General features: G+C 46.2%; 1 protein-coding gene and 1 pseudogene across 3 annotated transcripts in view; one reads left to right on the forward strand and one right to left on the reverse strand.

Moving 5' to 3' along the window:
* The window catches only part of LOC147461334 (plant/protein (DUF810)), a 113276-nt gene that overhangs the window by 16307 nt on the left and 71883 nt on the right, over positions 1-25086 (reverse strand). For all 3 annotated transcript variants that reach the window (XM_086508906.1, XM_086508905.1, XM_086508907.1), the window contains 5 exons: positions 24339-24410; positions 23850-23967; positions 16551-16735; positions 16391-16469; positions 16220-16309 (listed from right to left, as the gene is read on the reverse strand). In XM_086508906.1, the coding sequence (XP_086365032.1) occupies positions 16220-16309; positions 16391-16469; positions 16551-16735; positions 23850-23967; positions 24339-24410 (544 nt within the window). The remainder of the gene's footprint in view (positions 1-16219; positions 16310-16390; positions 16470-16550; positions 16736-23849; positions 23968-24338; positions 24411-25086) is intronic.
* On the forward strand, positions 14047-16198 carry LOC147461336 (uncharacterized; annotated as a pseudogene).

Here is a 25086-nt window from a genome sequence, read left to right on the forward strand (position 1 = left end):
CATGCCGGCTCATTGACTTATCCTACGGGCAGGAGTCTACGAGTGAAGAGAATGAATCAAGGGAACTTGATGACGGCTCATCATAGGATTCTGGAGAATCAAATGGTAGCACATCCAAAGGTTCCGACGAACTAAGGGAACTAGATGCAAGTTGATCAGAGGATTCCAGATCAGAAAAGGGATCAGATGATAGTGCGTCTCACGGTTCCGATGATTGAGACTAGCGTGCCAATGGACAGGGGAAGCTAGCGAAGCTACCCACAGGTCCCAGGGCACAAGGAAAGAAAGAAAAAAGGAATCAGTTTTGGTAATTAGAGATTTCCCCAGACCCAAGATAAGATTTTTCAAGCAGATCGGTATGATCTAGATGTGGATACTGCTATTGCCAAGGTGCACGAGGTTGTTGAGAAGTCTCAAGCAAGTCATAAGAAGGCAGCGGACTAGCATCGGTGCGACTTCCTGCTAAAGGAAGATGATTGGGTGCTCTTACGGTTTGAGAAGGCACGCCTAAGGAAACGAAAGGGAAAGGAGCAGCTTTTCCCAAAGCTAAGTATGTGGTATTATGGCCCTTTCCAGATTCAAGAGAAGGTCAATGATGTATCCTTCAGACTGGAGTTGCCAGATACCTGGAAGATTCACAATGCGTTTCATGTGAGTTTGTTGAAACCTTTCAAGTGTGAGGTGCTAGTCGGTAGGGAGCCTGAGGAGCAACTTGAGGTAGAAGAGAGCGAGGAGATTCTTGTTCCAGAACAGATACTAGCTCACAAGGAAAGGGAAGAGAAAGGTAAATTGAACGGAGGTTCTTAGTCAAGAACTATCCGACATTGGAGGAGGACCTAGCAGATACTCATCAGACTTGGAACTTTACCTTGAGGCTTTCGGTCTAGCTTCGTCTATTCCGAGCGATCCCACAGATTAGCACGGTGGAATCTGGTGCAGACGGGGCTGCACGAGCGGGGAGCCACTCTGCTCCTTTGTCACAAGTTACCCACATGGAATAAAGTCATTGAATTTCCTTTGGATTTCAAGGATACTGACAGGCTAACAGTATTCTGCTCTATGACTTTATAAAAGAAGTACTTTGAAATGGGAAATCCCGAAATGAATCTGATTTATGTGTGCTCTCTCATGTTTGACAGACGAAATGACTGCAGCATTTCGGTCTTCCGATTCCGGATGAGATGGACATGATAGCAATAAAAATTAGTCAATCCAGACATTAGTGAAACCTGGGATAGATATAGATGCGATTGCTAAACATGTTGCCGATAGATCATGACCCGATATCTCGACGGACTTTATGTGATGGATTTGAATGTTCAGTGACTGTCGTCTTTGTGCAAGTGCTAGATTTGTGTCGTCTAGTGAGTCAGTACTTAAGAATCAGCGTCTACTGAGCTAGTTTCTAGCTTATGTTTGATTTTGCAAGCGTAATCAAGGGCGATTACAATTCTTTCAAGAGGGGGGTATGTCACTAAAAGATTATAAGTTCCAACTTATGGAGGTTCCGTCTGATGGGGCCCATGGGGACACAAATAAATTAAGAGAATGGCATGCTATTGATTTCACGCTTGGAGTGTCCAAGCCTGTAACAGTGAGTCTGAGGACCAAAAAGAAGGGGGTGGGGGGGGGGGGGGGGGGGGGGGCCTCACTGTGGGAATGAGGGTGAGCTTGGGGCGAACCCAAAGTTGGAGTTAAAAGGAGCAAGGGTGTGGGCTTGGTGTTCAGGGCAAAAGAGGGAGGCTTGATACGAGAAAAAATAACAACAGAGCCGGGAGGAGGCAGGCCACGGGGTCTGGGCAGCTACCAAGTATCAACGAGCCGTGCAAGCAGCTTTTGGCTTTGTGTGAGACGCCTCCAAGAGGCCAGTTGGTCCCTTCTCGCTCCTTTAAGAGGTGGCTCCGACCCCTCTTTGTCCACATAGCCCCCCACACGCGCGTGCACACACACATGTTTAAGGTAGTAATTAGTGGCACTAATCTCCTTCAAATTAGGTGATTTGAGGGTTCAAATGACAGCTATAAACATAGAGCTCTGTGGGCACACCTTGATGTAATAAGATGAGGCTTTTGATTTTGCAACGAACCAAGTCAAGAATGCACAAAAAATAAGTGGAAAAGAGGGTCGATTAGTGAAAACGTAAGTGTAAATTAGCCAAAATTAAACTAATTGTAGATCAATTCCAAAAATTAGTGAGTGCAAAAGCGTGGAATAGGCTAAAATGCATGGTAATGGAGCATAAATTAGTGCAATCAAAAGGTTGTGGAAACCTCTATGACACACATACATTCCAAAGTTCATTCATGCTCTCTAACAAGGTAAATTCGCTTGGAGAAAAGGGGAAAGCAAAAGGCAACACCGCACACATAATCAAGCAAGTTTAATGAAGAAGAAGAAAAAAAATTGCACACAACCTAATGCTCAATCCCATTACCACTAATTATTGGCAAGGGTAGTGGCTAAATAGGCGAGCCCAAAAACCAATGCTAGATAGAGATGATTGAAATTGAGTAGCAATTAGCTTAAAAGTTATGATTCAACTTAGTGCTTAGAAACAGAGAGCATTAAGTCTAGCATAGGGATTTAACCATTCTAATTAGAAAATGCTAATTACATGTTAGCTTTGATACCACATGTGTGAGTGCTATGGTGGATAAACTAATGTGGCATTTATCATTGTGTGAGCACCATAACAATAGAGAGTGAATAGAATAGGTAGAATGTTCTCAATACAAAGAAATGAAACTTGTTTGATTGATTAGAATGAGAAGATTACAATTTTAGCATAGTAGCCTAATGTAGGCTCAAGATGAAAGGTGGAATTAATGGTGAGAGGGATATGCACCACAAATGGTAAAGGGCAAGTAGTATGTGGCCATAATGTGTACCATGTGTGCATAGTATGAGTAGCATGTGTTAGGGATTCCTATGTAGAAGGTTGTATCCATGCACATAGGGGTGCATGCTAGTGTGCTTGGCTTTAGGGATTGGTCACATATAGAGTGTAAGCAGGTACCCTCATTTATTTTCTTTTTATGTTTCCCAGACATTGTACTAGAGTCACACATGGAAGTAACCTTTTGGTCTCATAGGTCATTTTGGTCTTTTGAAGACATTAATATAACATTTCATCTCTCTTTCTCTGACCGGTTGGGGTAGCAGTCGATCATGCTCTCTTGTCTTTCACTCTATCCTTCCAGTTCAACACAGCTCCATTGGGAGAGGCCTCCACACATACTCGGTATACCTTTACGAGGAAGACGGATCACGTGTACACTGATGAGATATACAGGCAGCTATGCACTCAGGAGCCAGGACCACCACTAGATGAGCTCACCCAGATTCTGACAGAGACGCTGCATGATGCAGCATCAGAGGCGTATCCCCCCAGCCAGCCTACACGCAGACGATCTGGGGATGCCTCAGAACAGTTGGTATGATGAGGAGTGTAGAGAGACGAGGATCAAATTACACAGAGAGGTGCTTATGGGTACTACTACACATAGACAGTCACATATTATCTTCCACCGCCTAGTGCGACGAAAGAAGAGGGCTTACCTATCTCAGTTAGAGTGTGATCTGTATCAGATGTTTATGAGTCCGGACTCTAGTGAGGCATGGAGGCTTTTCAATGAGCACTCCACACCGCCAGCCATCACTTCCACAGGGACATGGGGGGAATATGCTACACCTCTCTATACAGCATCGTGGCAGCCACCTTTGTCTACCCCCCAAAGGCATGCCCAGAAACATGTATTTTCTTTACGACTGAGAGGGTAAGAAAAGCCATTGACAAGATGAAGACAAGAAGAGCACAGGATCATGATGGTGTGGTAGCAAATCACTTTATCCATGCCAGAGATATGCTTGCAAAGCCTCTTGCTATGATGTTTAATAGAGCCATGTATGAGGGTTTCCCTGAGACTTGGAGTATGTCCACTATTGTGCCTATCTTCAAGTCGAGAGATCCTATGCTTCCCAGGAATTACCGAACCATCATGGTTGGTCACACTCTGGCTAGGCTATATGCATCAATCTTGAGCATGAGTTAAGTGGATGGGCAGAGAGAGAGGGCATGCGGGCAGCAGGATAGGCAGGGTTCAGGAGAGGTTTCTCTACTCTTGACCAAATTTTGACACTCAAAGCCATTATTGAGGAGGGTAGACACCATGGCAGGAGGATATATTGTAGCTTTGTGGATTTCCACAAAGCCTTTGATACAGTGCCACGAGCCACACTCATACGCAGATTGCAAGACGTGGGGGTGTCCACAGAGCTGATCTGGGGGATCTTAGCTTTATGCAGGACAGTGGTAGGACAGGTACGCACTACTCAGGGCATGTCCGACATGGTTCACTCCACCATTGGGGTGAAGCAGGGTTGTCCCCTATCTCTGACTCTCTTTGGGATATATGTAGATGAGTTTTCAGATTATGCACATACAGAGGGTGATAGAGGTGCTCAGCTTGCAGGGACATGGATTCCCATTGCTATTATATGCTGATGATATTGTGATGATCTCCGATTCTCCAGAAGGGATGCAATGTCATTTGGATGCACTGCATGTATTTGCACGGGACAGTGGATTGTTTGTGAACCTTAGTAAGACCAAGGTAATGGTGTTTAACACCACGGCGCAGTGGGTAAGGAGGTCCGCCCCCATTCTTACATATGGTCGAGAAACTGTGGAGTATGCAGATACATACACTTATCTTGGGGCGGTTTTCAGTGGTCCAGTATTTTCCCTGAGGCGTGCAGCAGATACACAATTGACCAGAGCCTATGCAGCATTGGGGAGGCTTGAGAGGATATGTTCGCAGGTTCAGTTCCAGGAACCTCGGACAAAGCTTTGGCTCTTTGACACTTTGGTCACTTCGGCATGGTAACAGGGAATGGCCGTTTTCAGGTCTCCATTCCCCGTTTCCATTCTAAGTTCTCGTTCTGAATCCCCGTTCCGTGTTTCAAACATGAGTACCCATAACAGGGAATGGCATTTTGTGGCAATTGCCGTTCCACGTTCCCCGTTCCGATTTCCCGTTCTTGGTAACTATGCACTTCGGCCATGCTGTACGGAGTGGAGATATGGGGCCCCTCAGTTGATCATCATAGCAGAGCTGGCAGTACTGATGGATGGAGATGTATGGAGAATCCATTGGTGTCTATGATTTCTCGGATGATTAGGGCCAAGGCCTTAGTACTACATGACATTGTTAGGGCGGAGCTCGTTGCTCCTCCATTGGTAGTGGAGGCACTCACTCGATCAATTTCATTTATGCATAGCACTTGGGCTCTCCCTAGAGACAGATATGCTCGATTAGCACTACAGTCTTCGCGACAGCTAGCATTGCAGAGAGGTAGATCATGTTGGTATGCAGAGATGGCATCTTGGTTTCAGTTACATGGCTTTAGTATGGACCGGCTTCCCCCCACTTCAGTACTCTCTGGATGCACCCTCCATCCCCCTCACAAGGCCAGAGATTACCAGGCTCATCAGACAGGACTTGATTCAGTTGGATACGAAGAGGACATGGATACAACCTACACATGAGCTAGGTACGAAGATGACTTTCTATAGAGAGCATCTTCTCCAACTCACAGAGGATGATTTTGTGATCAGACCAGGATACATGGATACTCACCTATCCCACGGGATAGGATGTGCTATTGGTCAGATACGCACATCCTCACATCAGCTAGAGATCGAGACATGCAGATTTAAGGGAGTACCCGCTGAGTCCAGGATTTGTCAGGTGTGCCAAATAGAGCCAGAGTCAAAGCTACATTACATATGTCACTACCCAGTATACTATGAGACACCAGGCCGCTTTCACGTCTATTCAAAGAGGGTTTTGGGCCACTTTCTATAGTCATGAGATACTAGGATCAGAGATGCCTCGGATTATACTTACTGGAGATTTGCAAACACTGAGAGGACCTCTTAAAAAGGGGCACAGTAAGAGAGATGCAGCGACAGCGGAAGGTCACAGATTTCTTTCAGTAACAAACAGAGGAGTTCGAGCAGCACCCACAGCATAACAACACCAGAGGTACCAAAGGTATACTGCTTGACCGGGCGATAGAGTTGGGGCGGTCCCATCGCCCACGGATGAGAGGGCCCTCTCGATATCGACGCAGACTGCGATAGAGGATCCATACCATACTGGCACGACATAGAAGCCGTCCCGAATACTAATGTATATGTATTTGATGCCTCGAGTGTCAGAGAGTTCCATTGTATCAGCTCACCCTTTGTCTTCCCTTTGTATCAGCTTTCACCCCACCCCTACCCACTATTTTCTTTTCAGTTCTTTGTACCTTTTGTACCCAGACCTGGTATTAGATTCACCACATATAACCCTTTGGTCTCATAAGTCATTTTGGCCTTTTGAAGACGTTAATATTACATTTCATTTCATTTCATCATCTCTCTCTCTCTCTCTCTCTCTCTCTCTCTCTCTCTCTCTCTCTCTCTCTCTCTCTCTCTCTCTCTCTCTCTGAAGCTCCCGCGCGCTGCTGTGCCCGCCTGCCGCCCCGCGCACTGCTGTGCCTCTGCAACCCCGCGTGCTGCTGTGCCCCCCCCCCCCCCCCCCCCCCCCCCCCCCCCCCCCCTCTCGCCCTGCTGCGCTGCTCCTGCTCGCTGCCCGGCTCCCCCCGCCCCTGCCCGCTGCCTCTGCAACCCCTCGCGTTTGCTCCTGCTCGCTGCCCTCCCACTCCCGCCCTCTCTACCCCTGCGCTGCCGCCTCCCCTCGCGCTGCCTCTGCAACCCCGCCCCCCCTCGCTTCGCCTGCAGCCCCGCCAGGTGTCCCCCCCCCCTCCCCTCCTTCTACGCATAGGATGTCCCCCCCCTTCTTCTACGCGTAGAAAGTCTATTTTTTTTATTTTATTTTTTTTGGGACATGGTATCAGATTCGCTATGTAGTATCGGCTTGGTCTCATAGGTCAATTTGGCCTTTTGAAGACGTTAATATATCATTTTATTTCTTTTTCTTTTTGATACTCCCCCCCCCCCCCTTCTTCTCTCTCTCTCTCTCTCTCTCTCTCTCTCTCTCTCTCTCTCTCTCTCTCTCTCTCTCTCTCTCTCGTCTGCACTCTATCACTTCCCCTCCCTTGCCATACCACCCCACGCTCTCCCACTCACCCAGCTACCGCGCCCGTTGCTAGTGTGGGTGCATACGTAAGTTTAGTGACTCCTTGGTGTACGGCGATCAAGCATGAGGAAGCTGAACGATAAAGTCGACCCCCTAGAGGATGCCATTCAAAAGTGCAAAGAGGAAATGACGGAGATCATTACCAAGATGAACCGCAATCTCTTGGGCACAATAAGCATGCTCGAAGGACACGTGCTGACCCAAGAGAGCAAGATAAGTACGTTGGAAGACCGAGTGACGACTCAAGAGGAAGAGATTGCGTCGCTCAAGAAAGATCTCGCCGAAGCTCGATCAAGAAACACACTGGAAGAGGGCGAACTGCAACCCTCAGTAATCGAAGAAATCAACACAATCAAGGAGCAAGTACGGGCCATCAAAGAGGGAGAAGAGCAACACAAAGAAATGACGACTTCTTGGGTGGATGTTCTTACAAAAACTCAACAGAAGGCCGAAGAAGCCGAGAAATGGATCAAGGTGGCCAAGAAAGGAAAAGGCAAGGAGATAACGCCCACGTCCACACCCACTATCATTAATCAGACACTAGAGGAGAAGCAAAGGAGACGGGTGCGCGCTTTACATGTGAGAATTTGCGGTCTTAAAGACAAAGGCAATGTGGACGAAGAAGTAAAAGAACTCACAGCCTTGATGGGGTTCATGAGCCGACGCACACAAGGGCATGGAGAGTGGGCAACATAAAGAAAAATGGAAGCAGTGGAGAAACCTCAAAAGAAAGAGCACTCATCCTCTGTTTTCCCTCCATGGAAGTCCTTCTTGAAGAAAAGACCAACTCTTAAAAGAGACTGGCATCTTTCTCGGGGATGATCTCACCCTCTCGCAGATCGCTCATATGCAGGAAGTAATGCCGGAGATTAGAGCGGCAAGGGGAAAAGGCAAGATTGCCTTTTACCGAGACAGGAAAGTGGTAATACTAGAGCGACGCTCCACATGACGGTGCGAGACTTATGGGACCACACTCAAAGTGGCTGCCTGGAACTGTAATGGATCTATGCGTCTTGATGTAGGTGCTTTTGAGGATAGCTTTACTGGAAGAGACATCACCTTTTACTCTGAGACACACCAGGCCCCTGGGCAATCCATGCCTCACATCAGTGGATATAGGTGGGAGACAGCTTAAAAATAGGAGACACGCTAAGAGCACAGAGGGCGGGGCTCGGGGGGAGTGGCAGTGTTATTTAGAGAGGATTTGCAGCCACTGATACATATAGCCTGCAGGGATGAGCAGGCTAGGTACATGTGGGTGAGATTGAAAGCAGAGACAGGCAGATATCTCTACCTAGCTATTTGCTACCTTCCCCCGAGTACATCAGTTTATGCATCACCCAGAGGACAGTCCCCTTTCTCTATTTTGGATGATGACATATGGGAGTTCTCTAGGGATGGTGACATTATCATCCTAGGGGACTTCAATGCTAGGACTACCCATCACCTGGCAGTGTTTTATGATACCTCAGAGGAGATTCTAAGAGAGCTAGATGTTGTGGAGACGGGCCTGTCCAGACTATCACACGATGTGGAATATACTGAGTATGGGCGACACCTGATAGACATGGGCACTGCACATGGATTGGCCATCTTGAACGGCCTACAGAGATTTCCTGTTGCGGGAGGTTTTACATGTTTCCCACACAGGCATGGAGCCAGCACAGTGGACTATGTCATGGCACAGCCGAATCTCATCTCTGGTGTCCAAGATCTCACAGTCGGGCCCAGACCGACCGGGGTAGCAGTAGATCATGCTCTGGTGTCGATGACCATCTCTTTCCAGTTCAATGTAGCACACAGGCCACGGGTAGCAGCCCCTACTCGCTACACATTCACACAGGAGACGGATTCTGTATACATGGACAGGATCTACAGACGCCTATGCACTGAGGACCCGGGGCGACCTCTGGAGGAGCTAACTACTACACTGACACAGACATTACATGAGGCAGCAGCAGAAGCATACCCACACACCCAGCCTGAGCAGAGCCGCCGATCAGGGAGCATGCCTCAGAACAGCTGGTACGATGAGGAGTGCCGCCAGACTAGAGCCAGACTTCAGAGGGAGGTGCTTTTGGGGGACGTCACTCACAGACAAGTCACAGACTGACTTCTGGCGCCTGGTACGACGGAAGAAGAGGGCTTTTTTGGCTGGACTCTAGCAGGATCTATATCAGCTATTCTTGAGTCAGGACTCGTGTGAGGCATGGCGGCTCTTTCATGGGCAGCCCCCCCCCCCCCCCCCCCCCCCCCCCCCCCCCCCCCCCCCCCCCCCCTGCTATTTCCTCCACAGAGACCTGGGGTCAGTGCGCATCATCTTTGTACACAGTACCTGGACAGCCGCTCCTCCCCAACCCCCCCGACCCATGCCCACACACATGTGCTTTTTTCACCGCTGAGATGGTAAAGAAAGCTATTGACAGGATGAGGACTGGGAGAGCATATGATCATGATGGCTTAGTCGCTGAGCATTTCATGCATGCCAAAGACCTACTAGCAGAGCTTCTAGCAGTTATGTTTAACCGTGCCATGTGTGAGGGCCTACCGGACACTTGGAGCCTATCTACGATCGTACCTATCTTCAAGTCAGGAGACCCCATGGAGCCTGGGAATTATCGCACTATTATGATTGGGCACACACTGGCACGGTTGTATGCATCCATTCTTGAGCAACAGCTGAGTAGATGGGCAAAGGGAAGGAACGCGTGCAACTGGGCAGACAGGGTTCAAGAGAGGCTTCTCTACTCTTGACCATATCTTGACGCTCAGGGCCATCATCGAGGACGGCAGATCTCATGGGAGACGGATCTATTGTAGCTTTGTGGACTTCCGCAAAGCTTTTGACACAGGTCCCCAGAGCTAGATTGATGCGCAGATTACAGGAAATGGGAGTACCCACAAAGCTCATTTGGGGGATCATGGCATTGTACAGATCAGTAGTAGGGCATGTACAGCCCCTGGAGGGACTTTCTACACCGGTTCACTCCACTATTGGGGTGAAGCAGGGCTGCCCGCTCTCTCCTACTCTTTTCGGTATGTATGTGGATGAGGTTTCTCACTACATTGACAGCGATGGGGATAAAGGTGCACAGCTGGCAGGGACATGGATTCCACTTTTGTTATATGCTGATGATATTGTGTTGATCTCCGAATCCTCAGAGGGAATGCAACGTCAATTGGATGCTTTGCATACGTTTGCCCACGAAAGTGGTTTGTCTGTCAACCTTGGTAAAACCAAGGTTATGGTGTTTAATACCACCCCACAGTGGATCAGGAGGTCAGCACCTACATTCACATACGGCCAGGAGACTGTGGAGTACACAGACGCTTACACTTACCTTGGAGTGGTTTTTAGCGGACCTACATTCTCACTCAGAAGAGCAGCAAATACCAAACTGACTAGAGCCCACGTAGCATTGGGTAGATTGGAGAGGATGTGTTCACAGGTTCAGTTTCAGGAGCCCCGGACGAAGCTCTGGCTCTGGCTCTGGCTCTGGCTCTTTGACACCTTGGTGGCTTGAGCATTGCTCTATGGGGCTGAGATATGGGGACCTTCATTGGATCACCACGGGAGGCCGGGTCACACAGACGGATGGGGGAACATGGAGAAACCTCTCGTCCCTATGATCTCGCGGCTCATTAGAGCCAAGGCATCAGTACCACGGGCCATTATCCGAGCAGAGCTAGCAGCCCCCCCACTAGTGGTGGAGGCACTCACCAGATCAGTCTCCTTCATAAACCGTACATGGGAACTTCCTAGAGACAGATATGCTCGCATAGCACTTGAGTCCTCTCGACAGTTAGCCATACAAGGAGATACAACATGCTGGTATGTGGAGATGACATCATGGTTTCAGGCGCATGGGTTCAGCATAGACAGACTGCCACCATTCCAGTACTAATTGGATGCACCATCTCTCATTCTTACACAGTCGGAGATCACCAAGCTCATCCGCCAAGACCTGACCCAGCTAGACACCAGGAGGACATGGATACAACCAGCACAAGAATTGGGCACGAAGATCGCTTTCTACAGAGACCACCTTCTCCAGCTTACGGAAGATGGTTTTGTGAAGAGACCCAGATACATGGATACCCACTTGTCTCATGGGATACGATGTGCTATTGGCCAGTTACGCACATCGTCTCACCAACTGCGGATTGAAACTGGGAGATATAGCGGAATACCAGCAGAGGCCAGGACATGCCCTTTGTGTGACATGGAACCTGAGACAGAGCTGCATTATACATGCCGCTACCCCGTCTACTACGAGCTACGAGGCCGCTTCCATTGCTTGTTCAGAGAGGGTTTTGGACCACTCTCAAGAGTAATGGGATACGAAGATCAGAGATGCCTGGGTTTGTTCTTGCTCGAGCTGCGCAGACACAGAGAGAGCCTGATGAATGGCGAGGCTAACCAGTCTCAAAGACAGATCACAAACTTCTTCAGAGCAGACACGTGACAGCCGCAAGAGCCACTCCCACAACAGAGCTCCCCCTCGTCTCACACCAGAGGCACAATGATCGACCGAGCGATTGAACTGGGGAAATCCAGGCGCCCACGACTGCGAAGGACTACACAGCATTGACGGAGGCTACGTCAAAAGATTCGGAGCACGCTGGCCAGGCATGCACGACGCCCGATCAGACTACTAACCATGGAGAAAATTGATGACATTCGCCAACGACCGATGCTAGATCTTTTGTGACTCAGCTATCCCAACAAGCCGCCCATTTTTGCTTAGTTTTTTGCTTACCTCACATCGACCAATCTAGGATCCCATAGTATATATCTTTGTTTTGTACTGTTGTTAGGTTATTTTGTTACTCTGACTTTGTATCAGATCCACCACCTTGTAACTTTCTGGTCTCATAGGTCATTATGGTCTTTTGAAGACGTTAATATAACATTTCATTTCATTTCATTTCATTTCTCTCTCTCTCTCTCTCTCTCTCTCTCTCTCTCTCTCTCTCTCTCTCTCTCTCTCTCTCTCTCTATGGGACCACACTGAAGATGGCTACCTGGAACTGTAATGGGTCTATGAGGTTGGACGTGGGTGCATTTGAGGAGAGTTTCAAAGACAAGGATATTGTGTTCTTCTCAGAGACTCATCAGGCCCCTGGACAGGTAATGCCACATGCGGTGGGATACAGATGGGAAACAGCTCACAGGACAAATGCGAGATCTGAGCACGGGAGTAGAGGTTCAGGAGGAGTAGCAGTGCTATTCAGAGAGGAACTACAACCATTACTGCATATTGTACGAAGAGATGATCATGCTAGATATATGTGGGTGAGACTGAGACCTGACACAGGTCGATTCCTATATATTGCCATATGTTACTTTCCTCCCAGTACATCGATGTATGCCGCATCCAGAGGGCAGTCGCCTTTCTTTATCCTAGATGATGACATTTGGGAGTTTTCAAGGAATGGTGATATCATTCTCCTAGGGGACTTCAATGCCCGAACGGGCAACTCGCAGACAGTCTTCTACGACACCTCAGATGAGGTGCTTTGAGAGCTGGATGCGGGTGAGTTGGGGCTTGACAGATGCTCAGATGACAGAGAGCAAACGGAGTATGGGAGATACCTCATGGAAATGACGACCACACATGGATTAGCCATACTAAATAGCTTACAGCGATTTCCTGGAGCAGCCGGTTTCACATGCTTTCCACATAGACATGGGGCCAGTACAGTAGATTATGTTATGACACAACCGAGCTTTATCCCCTGCATTCAGGATTTCACAGTGGGAGCCAGGCCAGTGGGCATAGCAGTAGATCATCATGCCAAGGATATGCTGATGGAGGTTCTCGCAGTGTTGTTCAATCGTGCCATGTGTGAGGGATTACCTGAGACCTGGAGGTTGTCTAATATTGTGCCCATCTTCAAGGCTGGTGACCCTACAGAGCCTGGGAATTACCGCACTATTATGGTTCCACACACATTGGCACGACTATATGCATCTATTCTGGAGTAACACCTGAGTAGTTGGGCAGAGGGTGAGGGTGTACGAGCAAAGGGTCAGGCCGGCTTCAGGAGGGGTTTCTCCACTCTTGATCATATTCTGACACTCAGGGCCATCATTGAGAAGGGCAGAGCACATGGGAGACGGATCTATTGTAGCTTTGTGGATTTTCGCAAAGCATTTGACATGGTACCAAGGGCTCGATTGATGCGCAGACTGCAAGAGATGGGGGTGCCCATAGAGGTAATTTGGGGGATAATGGCTTTGTACAAATCAGCGGTGGGACATGTACGCACTCCAGAAGGGGTATCTAATTTAGTTCACTCTACTATTGGAGTGAAACAAGGTTGCCCATTGTCTCCTACTCTATTCGGTATGTATGTGGATGAGGTGTCTGATTACATTGACAGAAAGGGTGACAGGGGTGCCCAGCTGGCAGGGACGTGGATCCCATTGTTGCTTTATGCTGATGATATTGTACTGATATCTGACTCACCAGAAGGTATGCAACGACATCTGGACACACTACGCAGTTTTGCAGAGGATAGTGGCATGGGTGTAAACCTAGGTAAAACAAAGGTTATGGTGTTTAACACCACACCGCAATGGGTCAGGAGATCAGTACCTACTTTCAAATATGGTCAGGAGATTGTGGAGTATACAGATGCATACACTTACCTCGGGGTAGTCTTCACGAGGCCGAGATTTTCTTTGAGAAGAGCAGCAGAGACTAGACTAACTAGAGCCGGTGCGGCTCTGGGAGGAATGGAGAGGATGTGTTCACAAGTTCAGTTCCAGGAACCTAGGACAAAGTTATGGCTCTTTGATACTTTGGTAGCCTCTACTGTGTTATATGGGGTGCAGGTTTGGGGACCTTCTATAGGCCAGGATGGGTGGAGGCGTATGGAGAAGCCCCTAGTATCTATGATCTCTCGGCTGATTAGAGCCAAGGTTTCTGTACCACATGATATCATTCGAGCGGAATTAGCTGCCCCCCCTATGGAGATTGAGGCGCTCACAAGATCAGTCTCCTTCGTACACGGTCTATGGGATACTACCATAGACAGATATGCCAGGGTGGCTCTAGAGTCCTCCAGACAATTAGCTTTTAATGGGGACACATCATGCTGGTATGCTCAGATGACATCATGGTTTCAGACACATGGTTTCACCATGGATAGGTTGCCTCCTTTTCAATACTCTCTTCAGGCACCCTTGAGGTCTCTGACACGGGTAGAGATTAATAGACTCATCCATCAGGATTTGATCCAGCTGGACACGAGAAGGACATGGATAGAGCCGTTACAAGAGTTGGGCACAAAGATGGCTTTCTATAGAGAGCATCTTCTCCACCTCACGGGGGATGGGTTTGTGATTCGACCTAGCTATATGGACACGCATGTTTCGCATGGTTTGCGTTGTGCCATTGGCCAGATACGCACGTCCTCACATCAGCTCGAGATTGAGATTGGCAGATTCAGAGGGACACCGGCAGATAACAGAATATGCCGCTTATGCCATCTAGAGCCAGAGACAGAAGTACATTACATATGTCATTGCACAGTATACTAGGAGATACGAGGTCGTTTTCACTGTCTATTCAGAGAAGGTTTTGGGCCTCTATCTAGGGTCATGAGTTACGAGGATCAAAGATGTCTTGGGCTTTATCTACTTGAGTTACACAAGCATAGAGGAACCTTACTGAGGAGAGGTGAAGAGAGACATCCCCAGAGACAGATCACAGATTTCTTTACACTAGATACTGTACACCCAGAAGAACAGACAGAGGAGCAACCAGCGACGGTGGAGAGGTCTACCCGCACTACTGGCATTCTCATAGACCGAGCATTGGAGCTAGGGAGATCTAGACGACCCCGAGGGAGGAGAGGAGCTACACAATTTCGAAGGAGGCTACGGCAAAGGATTCAAGCCATACTCTTTCGTCGTCCAAAGTGCAGATGAAGATGGATCTCTACTCCCCTCCCATATTGTCTTCACATTGTACTGCTTAGTTTAGGATCCCGCAGTATTTATATTTTGTTATCCTAGTTTAATTTATTTTGTTAATCTAACTTTGTATCAAATACACCGCATTTTAACTTTCTGGTCTCATAGGTCACTTTGGCCTTTTGAAGACGTTAATATAACATTTCATCTCTCTCTCTCTCTCTCTCTCTCTCTCTCTCTCTCTCTCTCTCTCTCTCTCTCTCTCTCTCTCTCTCTGGAAAAATATAAAATCGGCCATAGGTCATAATACAGAATATGGCAAAACCCTACAGCATATACACTGTTATCAGTGGGAAAAATACCCATACAACCAGCGAAAAACGGTATGTAGTCCAACTGGCTGCATTCCTACATGCATTTGTCGAGTGCTATGTCCGCATACAACTATGCAAGTCCAGCCTTCTCTACCACCATGACCTCAAGTATCATAGCATACATGCAGCACAATCCTGAATAGCCCCTATTGTGTGCCTTAAGCATGCCCTGAATCCATCTCATCAAATCTCTATGCCGAACCCCCAAAGAAGATGCAGTGCTCCTGCACAGCCACAGTGACAGAGTTGGAGGATAAACCCAACCATCCTCCACATTAAACACTGAGGAAGGTACCAAGAAATAGAAGACTTTGACCATATCAGTCTCCCCAAGGCATCATCCAACTCGCACTCAATGATATGTGAGAAGAACTCAAAACTCATGAAGCTATGCGCCTCCATCAAAATCTGCTCTATCACTGATCAGTGCATTGCTAACTCTGTCCAAGGGCAGTCATAGATTGCTTGGAATCTGATACCGTACCATCAGTGGCCCTCGTCCCACTCTTTCTGGGTGGCAATTGTACATGGTGATACTAAGCTTTCACCCCCATGTAATTTCTCTCGTACCTCCTCCCATACTTGAGTTGCAAGATGTTCATCTAGTTTTTTCATCCCATGGTTTGGCTGTTGAGCTGTTACATTGAGACCCCCCTGCTCTAAAGATTGCTGCGCTTCCTTAACGTCAGGTGCTATAAGCTCCTTGCTTTTAAAGCCTCACTCCATTAAGAGATTATTGCATCTATTCCTGAAGGATAAAAAATAAGACGTACCTAAAAACTCGCAAATCCTGTCAATTCCACCATTGATTACTTTCCTTGTGGCATCAAAAGAAGTTGAAATTCCATTGGCAGATTTATCACCTGTTCAACGCCATTGCTGTAAGTTCAAGCTCAAGAGTAAACGAGTAAAACTGATTATCAACTACAAGTTTAAGACATTACCCGAATTATCCTGAGGCCGTTTCATTGTCCAACGTTGTTTGATGTTGTCTTCTAAGTTGTTCACTTGATTCAATATGTACTGCAAATAGAAAGAAGAATCTTCAACAAGATCAAGCTCACAGCTTATAACTTTAGACGATGTAGGATGGTGTGAGCTTACATGTAGAGTATTTAGCCGGACACATAATCTGGAAACTGTAAGCAGATTCAACTGGCTACCCCTCTTCTCATCTGGAAGCCTAGGATCTGCACCCTTCTTCTTAGTAGTAAATGTTGATTTAATTGATGCATCTCTTCCATAACGTGTCAAACCAGGCGGTGGCAGCATCAAATCTTCTTTTACACCTAATAGAACCGTGGAAAAGAATAAACTTCTAAAAAGCTAAAGACAGCATACTATGTTTTCCTCCCAAAAAAAGACAAGGACATAATCTCAAAGATGAAGCTACAGCCGTAAGCAGAATTTTTTTTGCTAGCAGTCCCAAGTTGATGATTTTGAGTATACCTCCAGGATCATCTGACTTGGAAACACTTCACACATCCAATCAGCGCCCCCTATCAAGAGGCCACATATGATGCCAAAAAATCTGTGGGCATAATAATTTAGTTAAGGGGGCTAGGACATTGCGAGCCTCCTAGCAACAAGAAGCCCCAAAGTTTCTGCAGTAAGGTGCAAGGGAAAACCCCAATCTGGGCCATGCTCTATGTGAAAGTAAATGTTTGCTACCTAAGGAGGCCATGAAAATTCATGTCTTTGTAGTCCTCAACCTTATACGATTAAGTTTCCATTGCCTTTAAGAGGTCCAGATGCTTTTTATCAAGGGATTATTGACTCATACATGTTTGATCTCAATTCTCTCTGCCTCTGAAACCAGCCCATAGGGCGGTAGACTTTGGCTTTCACCCGAAACTTTACTTTGGACTTTAGGACACAGAGCAAATAAAACCTGTAGCTGGAATTAACACTTCAAACACACACTTTTTTGTAAATCTGCTTTGATTAATTACAAGTGGGAAACCTCAAAGCGAGGAAAACCCACAAAAAGAAAGGGATACAAAAAGCGGAGCACTATGAGGCTCCGAAGGCTAAAAACAGTCAAAAGTAAATCCTATAGGTATCAAGATGGTGTCTCCGACGTCATAGGCAAAATGCAGCGCTTGACCAAGAGAATTTGAAATAGGGAAAGTGATCAACAGAAGTGCCTTGGAACATGAAGGACTTCCTGTGGTGCCAGATGGCCCACATAGTCCAAAATCGGACCCAGCTGAAGAACACCGCAAACTGAGATTGCGGTGACTGGAGCACTCCAAAAAGCCAAAAGCGTCGGTGAAAAGAGCCAGAGGGAAAACGAAGCCGAAGAGCAGTCGGCCCTTTTTGCATGCGACTGATCCAAGATTCACTTTTCAGCATAATGCTCAATCTATGTATCGCGCTCGGCTGGATCGCTGGTATCTTTTTCACATGCAACAATATGATGACTTTGTATGCGAGATGAGGATTGATTATGCTATGTGTCTCTCGGATCATTTTCCCGTATGCTTGATACTTAGTTTTTGCTCTTTTGATGTCAATGGCCGCCTACCCAAGAAGAGACTTTTGCATATCAATAATGCTTACCTCAAGCATGAACCTTTTCGCACTATGATTGTGGATGTCATTCCACCTTTGATCTCCCAAATGTATGTTGATATGGACATAGCCTCGTTCCGCTTAGTTATGCGTGTTCAATGTGTTATCCAAGATTATGGCAGGGATTATTTGTCACGATTAAGGGTACAAGTTAATGAGGCAAAGGATGCTTGTAGCAGATTAATGCACTTGGCTAATCACTCTTCTCTTACTGCCACTCAAAAGACTGAGTTGCTTTCTGCTCGCATTACGCTACGGCACAATGATGAGAGGAAATTGGCCAAATGGCAGACTCGAGCTCATCAACAGGCTTTTGTAGATAAAGGATGTGCTTCTAACAATTCTTCCAGCATTTGCATCACTCCAAGCAGAATCAAGCTATACGGAGAGTTAAATTACCGTCAGGGGAGTGGACCTCCACTTTCCGAGAGTTGGCATTAGCCCTACACTCTCACTATGGCAAGATTTTTGAGGCGCCTTCTTCTCCCACGAGAGAAGCTTGCCAAGCGAGTCACATGTTTCTATCGCATGTTGCTCCCATTCTTTCGATGCGGCACAGGCTCAAGACTTGGAAGCTGTTTTCACTGAGTCGGAATTATATGCTGGCTTGCTTGATTTGGGTCAATCTCTCATTGGCGCCCTATTACACTCATGCCTATGGTATATATATTATAAATTAATGGCAAAAATGCTTGCTAACCGACTCAAGTGCTTTCTGCATGAAGGCTTGCATCAATCTCAATACAGGTTCATTCCACGACATCAAATTACTGATAGCCTCGCAAATGTCATCATTGGAATGGAATATGCAAAATATACTCGATAGGATATCTTTGTCATGGAGGTCAACATTGAAAAGGCATTTGATATTGTTCTTTGGGATTATATTGCGGATATCATGCAACACTTGGGCTTTGGGCCTAGGTTATCTCGTGTCGCGCTTTTCTTGTATACACACAGCACTTTTGCAGGCTTGCTGGATGGATCTCTCACAGAATCTTGGCCTTTGGGACGATTGGTAAGGCAGGGCTTCCCTCTGAGTGCTTTGCTTTATGCGATTGCTACTCGTCTCCTGTTTATGTATTTGGATTCCTTGACTTCCACTGGTAGGCTGCATGGCCTGACTTTACCTTTTGGATGACAGTTTGCTGGTCAGGCTTATGGGGATGACTCTTTGTTCATGCCTCTCGCAAAACTATGATGATGTACAACAGATTATGTGTAACAGATTGCTGGATGGATCTCTCACAGAATCTTGGCCTTTGGGACGATCGGTAAGGCAGGGCTTCCCTCTGAGTGCTTTGCTTTATGCGATTGCTACTCATCTCCTGTTTATGTATTTGGATTCCTTGACTTCCACTGGTAGGCTGCATGGCCTGACTTTACCTTCTGGATGACAGTTTGCTGGTCAAGCTTATGGGGATGACTCTTTGTTCATGCCTCGCAAAACTATGATGATGTACAACAGATTATGTGTAACAAACTGCTGACGTGTCAAAGCCTAAAGAATGGAGCCAGCTTACAGATGTGGCCGAGGAGCCTAAACCCTAAGAAGAACAAGTAACAGAAGAAGTGTCACAAAGTGATGACGTGGTTGCCCGAGAGCAAAAACCCTAACCCTAATTTTTGCAAAAAAAAACCCTTACTACTGAAACCCTAATTCTGGAATCCCTAACCCTAAAACCTGCTAAATTAATGGCAAAAATGCTTGCTAACCGACTCAAGTGCTTTCTGCATGAAGGCTTGCATCAATCTCAATACAACTTCATTCCACGACATCAAATTACTGATAGCCTCGCAAATGTCATCATTGGAATGGAATATGCAAAATATACTCAACAGGATATCTTGGTCATGGAGGTCAACATTGAAAAGGCATTTGATACTGTTCTTTGGGATTATATTGCGGATACCATGCAACACTTGGGCTTTGGGCCTAGGCTATCTCATGTCGCGCTTTTCTTGTATACACACAACACTTTTGCAGGCTTGCTGGATGGATCTCTCACAGAATCTTGGCCTTTGGGACGATCGGTAAGGCAGGGCTTCCCTCTGAGTGCTTTGCTTTATGCGATTGCTACTCATCTCCTGTTTATGTATTTGGATTCCTTGACGTCCACTGGTAGGCTACATGGCTTGACTTTACCTTCTGGATGACAGTTTGCTGGTCAGGCTTATGGGGATGACTCTTTGTTCATGCCTCGCAAAACTATGATGATGTACAACAGATTATGTGTAACAAACTGCTGACATGTTAAAGCCTAAAGAATGGAGCCAACTTACAGATGTGGCCGAGGAGTCTAAACCCTAAGAAGAACAAGTAACAGAAGAAGTGTCACAAAGTGATGACGTGGTTGCCCGAGAGCAGAGACCCTACCCTAATTTTTGCAAAAAACCCCTTACTGTTGAAACCCTAATTCAGGAATAATAACCCTAAAACCTGCTAAATTAATGGCAAAAATGCTTGCTAACCGACTCAAGTGCTTTCTACATGAAGGCTTGCATCAATTACAGCTTCATTCCACGACGTCAAATTACTGATAGCCTCGCGAATGTCATCATTGGAATGGAATATGCAAAATATACTCGACAGGATATCTTGGTCATGGAGGTCAACATTGAAAAGGCATTTGATACTGTCCTTTGGGATTATATTGCGGATACCATGCAACACTTGGGCTTTGGGACTAGGCTATCTTGTGTCACGCTTTTCTTGTATACACAGCACTTTTGCACGCTTGCTGGATGGATCTCTCACAGAATCTTGGCCTTTGGGACGATCGGTAAGGCAGGGCTTCCCTCTGAGTGCTTTGCTTTATGCGATTGCTACTCATCTCCTGTTTATGTATTTGGATTCCTTGACTTCCACTTGTAGGCTGCATGGCCTGACTTTACCTTCTGGATGACAGTTTGCTAGTCAGGCTTATGGGGATGACTCTTTGTTCATGCCTCGCAAAACTATGATGATGTACAACAAATTATGTGTAACAAACTGCTGACGTGTCAAAGCCTAAAGAATGGAGCCAACTTACAGATGTGGCCGAGGAGCCTAAACCCTAAGAAGAACAAGTAACAGAAGAAGTGTCATAAAGTGATGACGTGGTTGCCCGAGAGCAGAAACCCTTACTGCTGAAACCCTGATTTTGGAATCACTAACCCTAAAACCTGCAAACCCTAATTCTGGAAACCCTAAACCTAAAACCTGCAAACCCTAATCTAGAAACCCTAACCCTAACCCTAAGGGCAGCATGGAGATTTCCGAAAATTGCGCCGGCTGATGACGTGGCAGGCTGTACGGATTTCCGTGATTTACGCTGGCAGCTTTTTGGCTTTGCTTTTAGACCAGAAGCTTCTGAGTTTTAAAGGCTTTTTACTGTAACTACTTTTCAGGCCGAGGGCCTTTAAATATGAGGCTAGGGCTCATTCTCTGGCATGCTTCCTGGAGAAGGTGCAGAGTCTGGAGTACCGGCTTGTATTGTGTTGATGCAATATAAAGAAATACCGAAAGGGGCGCCAAGATTTGGGGCCAATACTCTCTGGGGTGGAATTCCGCCACTCCATGTCGCGTCGTCTCTCTCTCTCTCAGTTCTGTTTTTATTGAAGTGCTAAAGGTCTGTTCAGTCTGTTCTTTTCTATTGGCACGTGGTGCCCGCCTTGTGACATTATGAATACTCTTCACTTGTTTGGATTGGCAGCAGGTCTCAAAGTTAACTTTTGCAAATCCAAGCTACTACCTCTGAAAGAATGTGACTGGCATAAGATATTGTGGCCTGGGGAGATTGTTCCTCCACATGTTCTGGTTCGCATTTGGGTTATCCGCTGGGTTGGAGTGTATCCGCTATGCAGAAATTGGATTGGGTGCTCCAACGTCTACATTCCAAGTTGAATTACTAGAAACTGTCCACGTGGCCACTTCATGTGCATCTCCGGATTGTCCAATGCATCCTTGTGGCTTATGTGTAGTTTTACTTGCCTTTGTTATCCTGCCCTCGGTTGCATTTGCAATCCCTCATGTCCAATATTTAGAGCATTTTTGGCGGACCTCCTCTAGCAAGAAGGGTCTTCGGCTTCTATCTATGGACAGGCTGTGTTCTCCCAAGCGGCTTGGAGGGTTAAATACTTTAAACACACACGTCTTGGAAGCTGGAGCACTACCAAGTAGACGCCAACAACCTATTGGCCCCAAAGACTAGCGCCCCTTTCGGTATTTCTTTATTGTATTCAAAGAGGGAATAAAACCTGCGATTTCCTAGGAGCTGTCCCGCATAATCCGGGCTGAAAAGATCTGTTCTAGCCCGATTTCGGGAGCATAACAGTACTAGGAAACTTTACAGACAAAATCCCCACGCATTGGATGACTTTCCCGGCACATACGAGCACTTTTCCAAACCTGGCAAGAATATGCAGCAAGGTGAATTCCCTGTTTTCTACCCTGAAAATGCACCATATTGCCTGACAACAATCCTTTCGCTTCCCCGAACCTCTTGGGGGTATTAGGGATCGATTAGGGCCGAAACCCTAAACCTGCAAATTTATACAGCAGGCTGTAATTTCCTGATTTGGGCTCTGTTTCGAGTGCCGGTCGCATTCGTAGCAAGCCCTGGAGCTTCCGCACTTGTAGGGCTACTTGCCCTTTGAATCCGACGAGATTTCTTGCATGAAATCTCTCCGAATTCACCTGTACCTGCAAGGGATTAGCAACTAGCTAATCCAATACCTGTGCAAGAGGCTCTTGCCTCAGCAATCGTGCATGAACCCACATAGACAGATGAAAAGCCCTCGAGCGGGGCATCACGTTTCTGTATTCAAAGGGGGAGAGAGGTGCGTAAGAGCGGAATCATCGCAGTACATAAAGCAATGGGAGAAGGCAAGCTTTCCATTAAAGCTGTGAAATCTGCACCCACTACTCACCCACACACTGTAGTCACTTAATGGACAAAAATCAGCCTCCTCTCTCAATTTGGGCACCCCCCCTTGCTGATGCTTTTGGCAATTGCATCTAGAGCCGCCATGTGTCCACTTAGCCTCTTTTGAGTTAATTTCCTAGTATCCACCAACTTATAAGTGTAGCGAGGGGACCTAAATGACTTTGAGCTGAGCCTAGACACCCTTTTACTGCTCGGATTCTAGTGCCAGTTGGCCCGACCAACTCATGACGACAAGGCCTTCCCGTCTACGAGTGAACTCTCAACCATTGGCCGTTTTAGCCTCCCTCTCTATCATGATTAAGGAAATCAAAAGACTCAGATGTTGTAGATTGGTTATTCCATTTCCCCCTTGAATAGTAGCACTTGAGTTCAAGACTTGATGGATGATGTTTGAGGACTCTTGAAATATTCCTATGCTGTGGAAATTGTTGATGCTGTATTCTGGCTGAAAATGAGCTCTTCCTCATTTGTCTATGTAGCTGGCTTGCATTTCTCTTTCATTCTCTTTGGTGAATCTTTGGAAATTGTTGGCGCTGAATATAAAGCAGCATTTCATCCAAAGAATTCACTTTCTTTTGCTTATAAATGAAAGCTCCATTTTATACCTCTGTGATTATCTGACTCAAAAACAGATATTCTTTGCTGTGAGGCAAACCTACATTCCAATTAGAAGAAAACCATAAGATACATTGTTGATTGTCTAATTTATTGGCCGATTAATTGAAGAGTACGGTCTAGAAAGCTCTTTAGCTTTCAGAGAGATCTCAACTGTAGTGCTAAAGATTATGAGAATAGAGGAAAGCAAGGGACATAGGCAGAAATTGACTTTCTAACGATCCCAAAGTGAATTAATTGCATTATTCTGACTCTGGCAGTTTTACGAAAATAAAGGAAAACATACCCAACTGATTGACTACTCTATTGGAATAGAGCTGTAGTGCATTGTCTAAACCACTCATCAAGCTTTTTAGGACTGGGAATCGCATAGGTAAGTTGAGATTGAAAAATTGCTCGACTGTCTGCATAATGACAAGTTTCGTGTCAGCTGGCAAATTCAAATGTGAAGACAATCTTTATCAAAGGCTAAGCACAACAAAGTTACACACACTCTCACGGCTTCATAGATACACTACAATATCAAATGCCACAAATTGCCAATGCTTCCAGAAAAGGAGGGGACGCTGCAAATCAAACTTACGTAGATATCTATTTGCTTTGCTGATATTCATTTGCCAAAGCAAAAGAACTGACAAGGCTCAAGAGAGCAAAGCATCAAGCCTTGAGAGTCTTGTAGACGAGTTAACCAGTCATGGTAATATTTATTCACTAAAGAGACGTTTACATGATTCAAGATAGCAATGCAAAAAGACAATCATAGCAAACAAATCACCTCTTCCATTATGCGGAAAACCTCAACTATAGAGCCACCATGTCGCTGCTGATTTGATAAAGGCTCCCATTTCTGCACAGCAAGAGTAAAATGAGCCCCTGAGCATGTCTTGAGGTCAAAACATTTCAGACAATCAAGAATGATTATGACTAAAACATTTCTTTAACTTGCAAGACCTATTTAGAGAACAATCATGAGATTACTAAAAAGCATACACACCGATGCCCATCTGTATCATACGTGCCTACAGCAATAAGAAACAAGTTGCAAGGGGAGAAAAAACATTACTCCCATGCCATAAACAGAAAGCAAACATAAATCCACGCTCGTATACTTCTATGCAATATGGATTGGCTTTTGCAAAGAGCAAGTCATTTGTTCTACAATCGATTCAGAAATCAACTTGTCAAGGTCAAGGTTTCCCATTAAGCCCTTTGCGATGACAAATATGATGATCACTTGTTTTGTATCTTGTTAGTTGTTAATATGACTACTCTGATGTAATTGTGTAACGGAAGGGCACCACATGCAAACTGAAAAGGACACAATAGAACAAACTTTTAGCACTTCAAAACAAATGGAGCAGAGAAAGAGAGAGGGAGGATCCAAGCGAGACACAGAGTGGCAAAGTTCCACTCCTAGAGCGCACTGGCCCCAAAACCCTGGCGCCTCTTTCGGTATTTCTTTATATTGCTTCCACTGGTTACAAGTTGGGGGCTCCTCTAGTTCTTTACAAACTAGAATGCCA

Source organism: Adiantum capillus-veneris, chromosome 3, assembly GCF_014529385.1.
Source record: "Adiantum capillus-veneris isolate H3 chromosome 3, ASM1452938v2, whole genome shotgun sequence".
NCBI lineage: Eukaryota > Viridiplantae > Streptophyta > Polypodiopsida > Polypodiales > Pteridaceae > Adiantum > Adiantum capillus-veneris.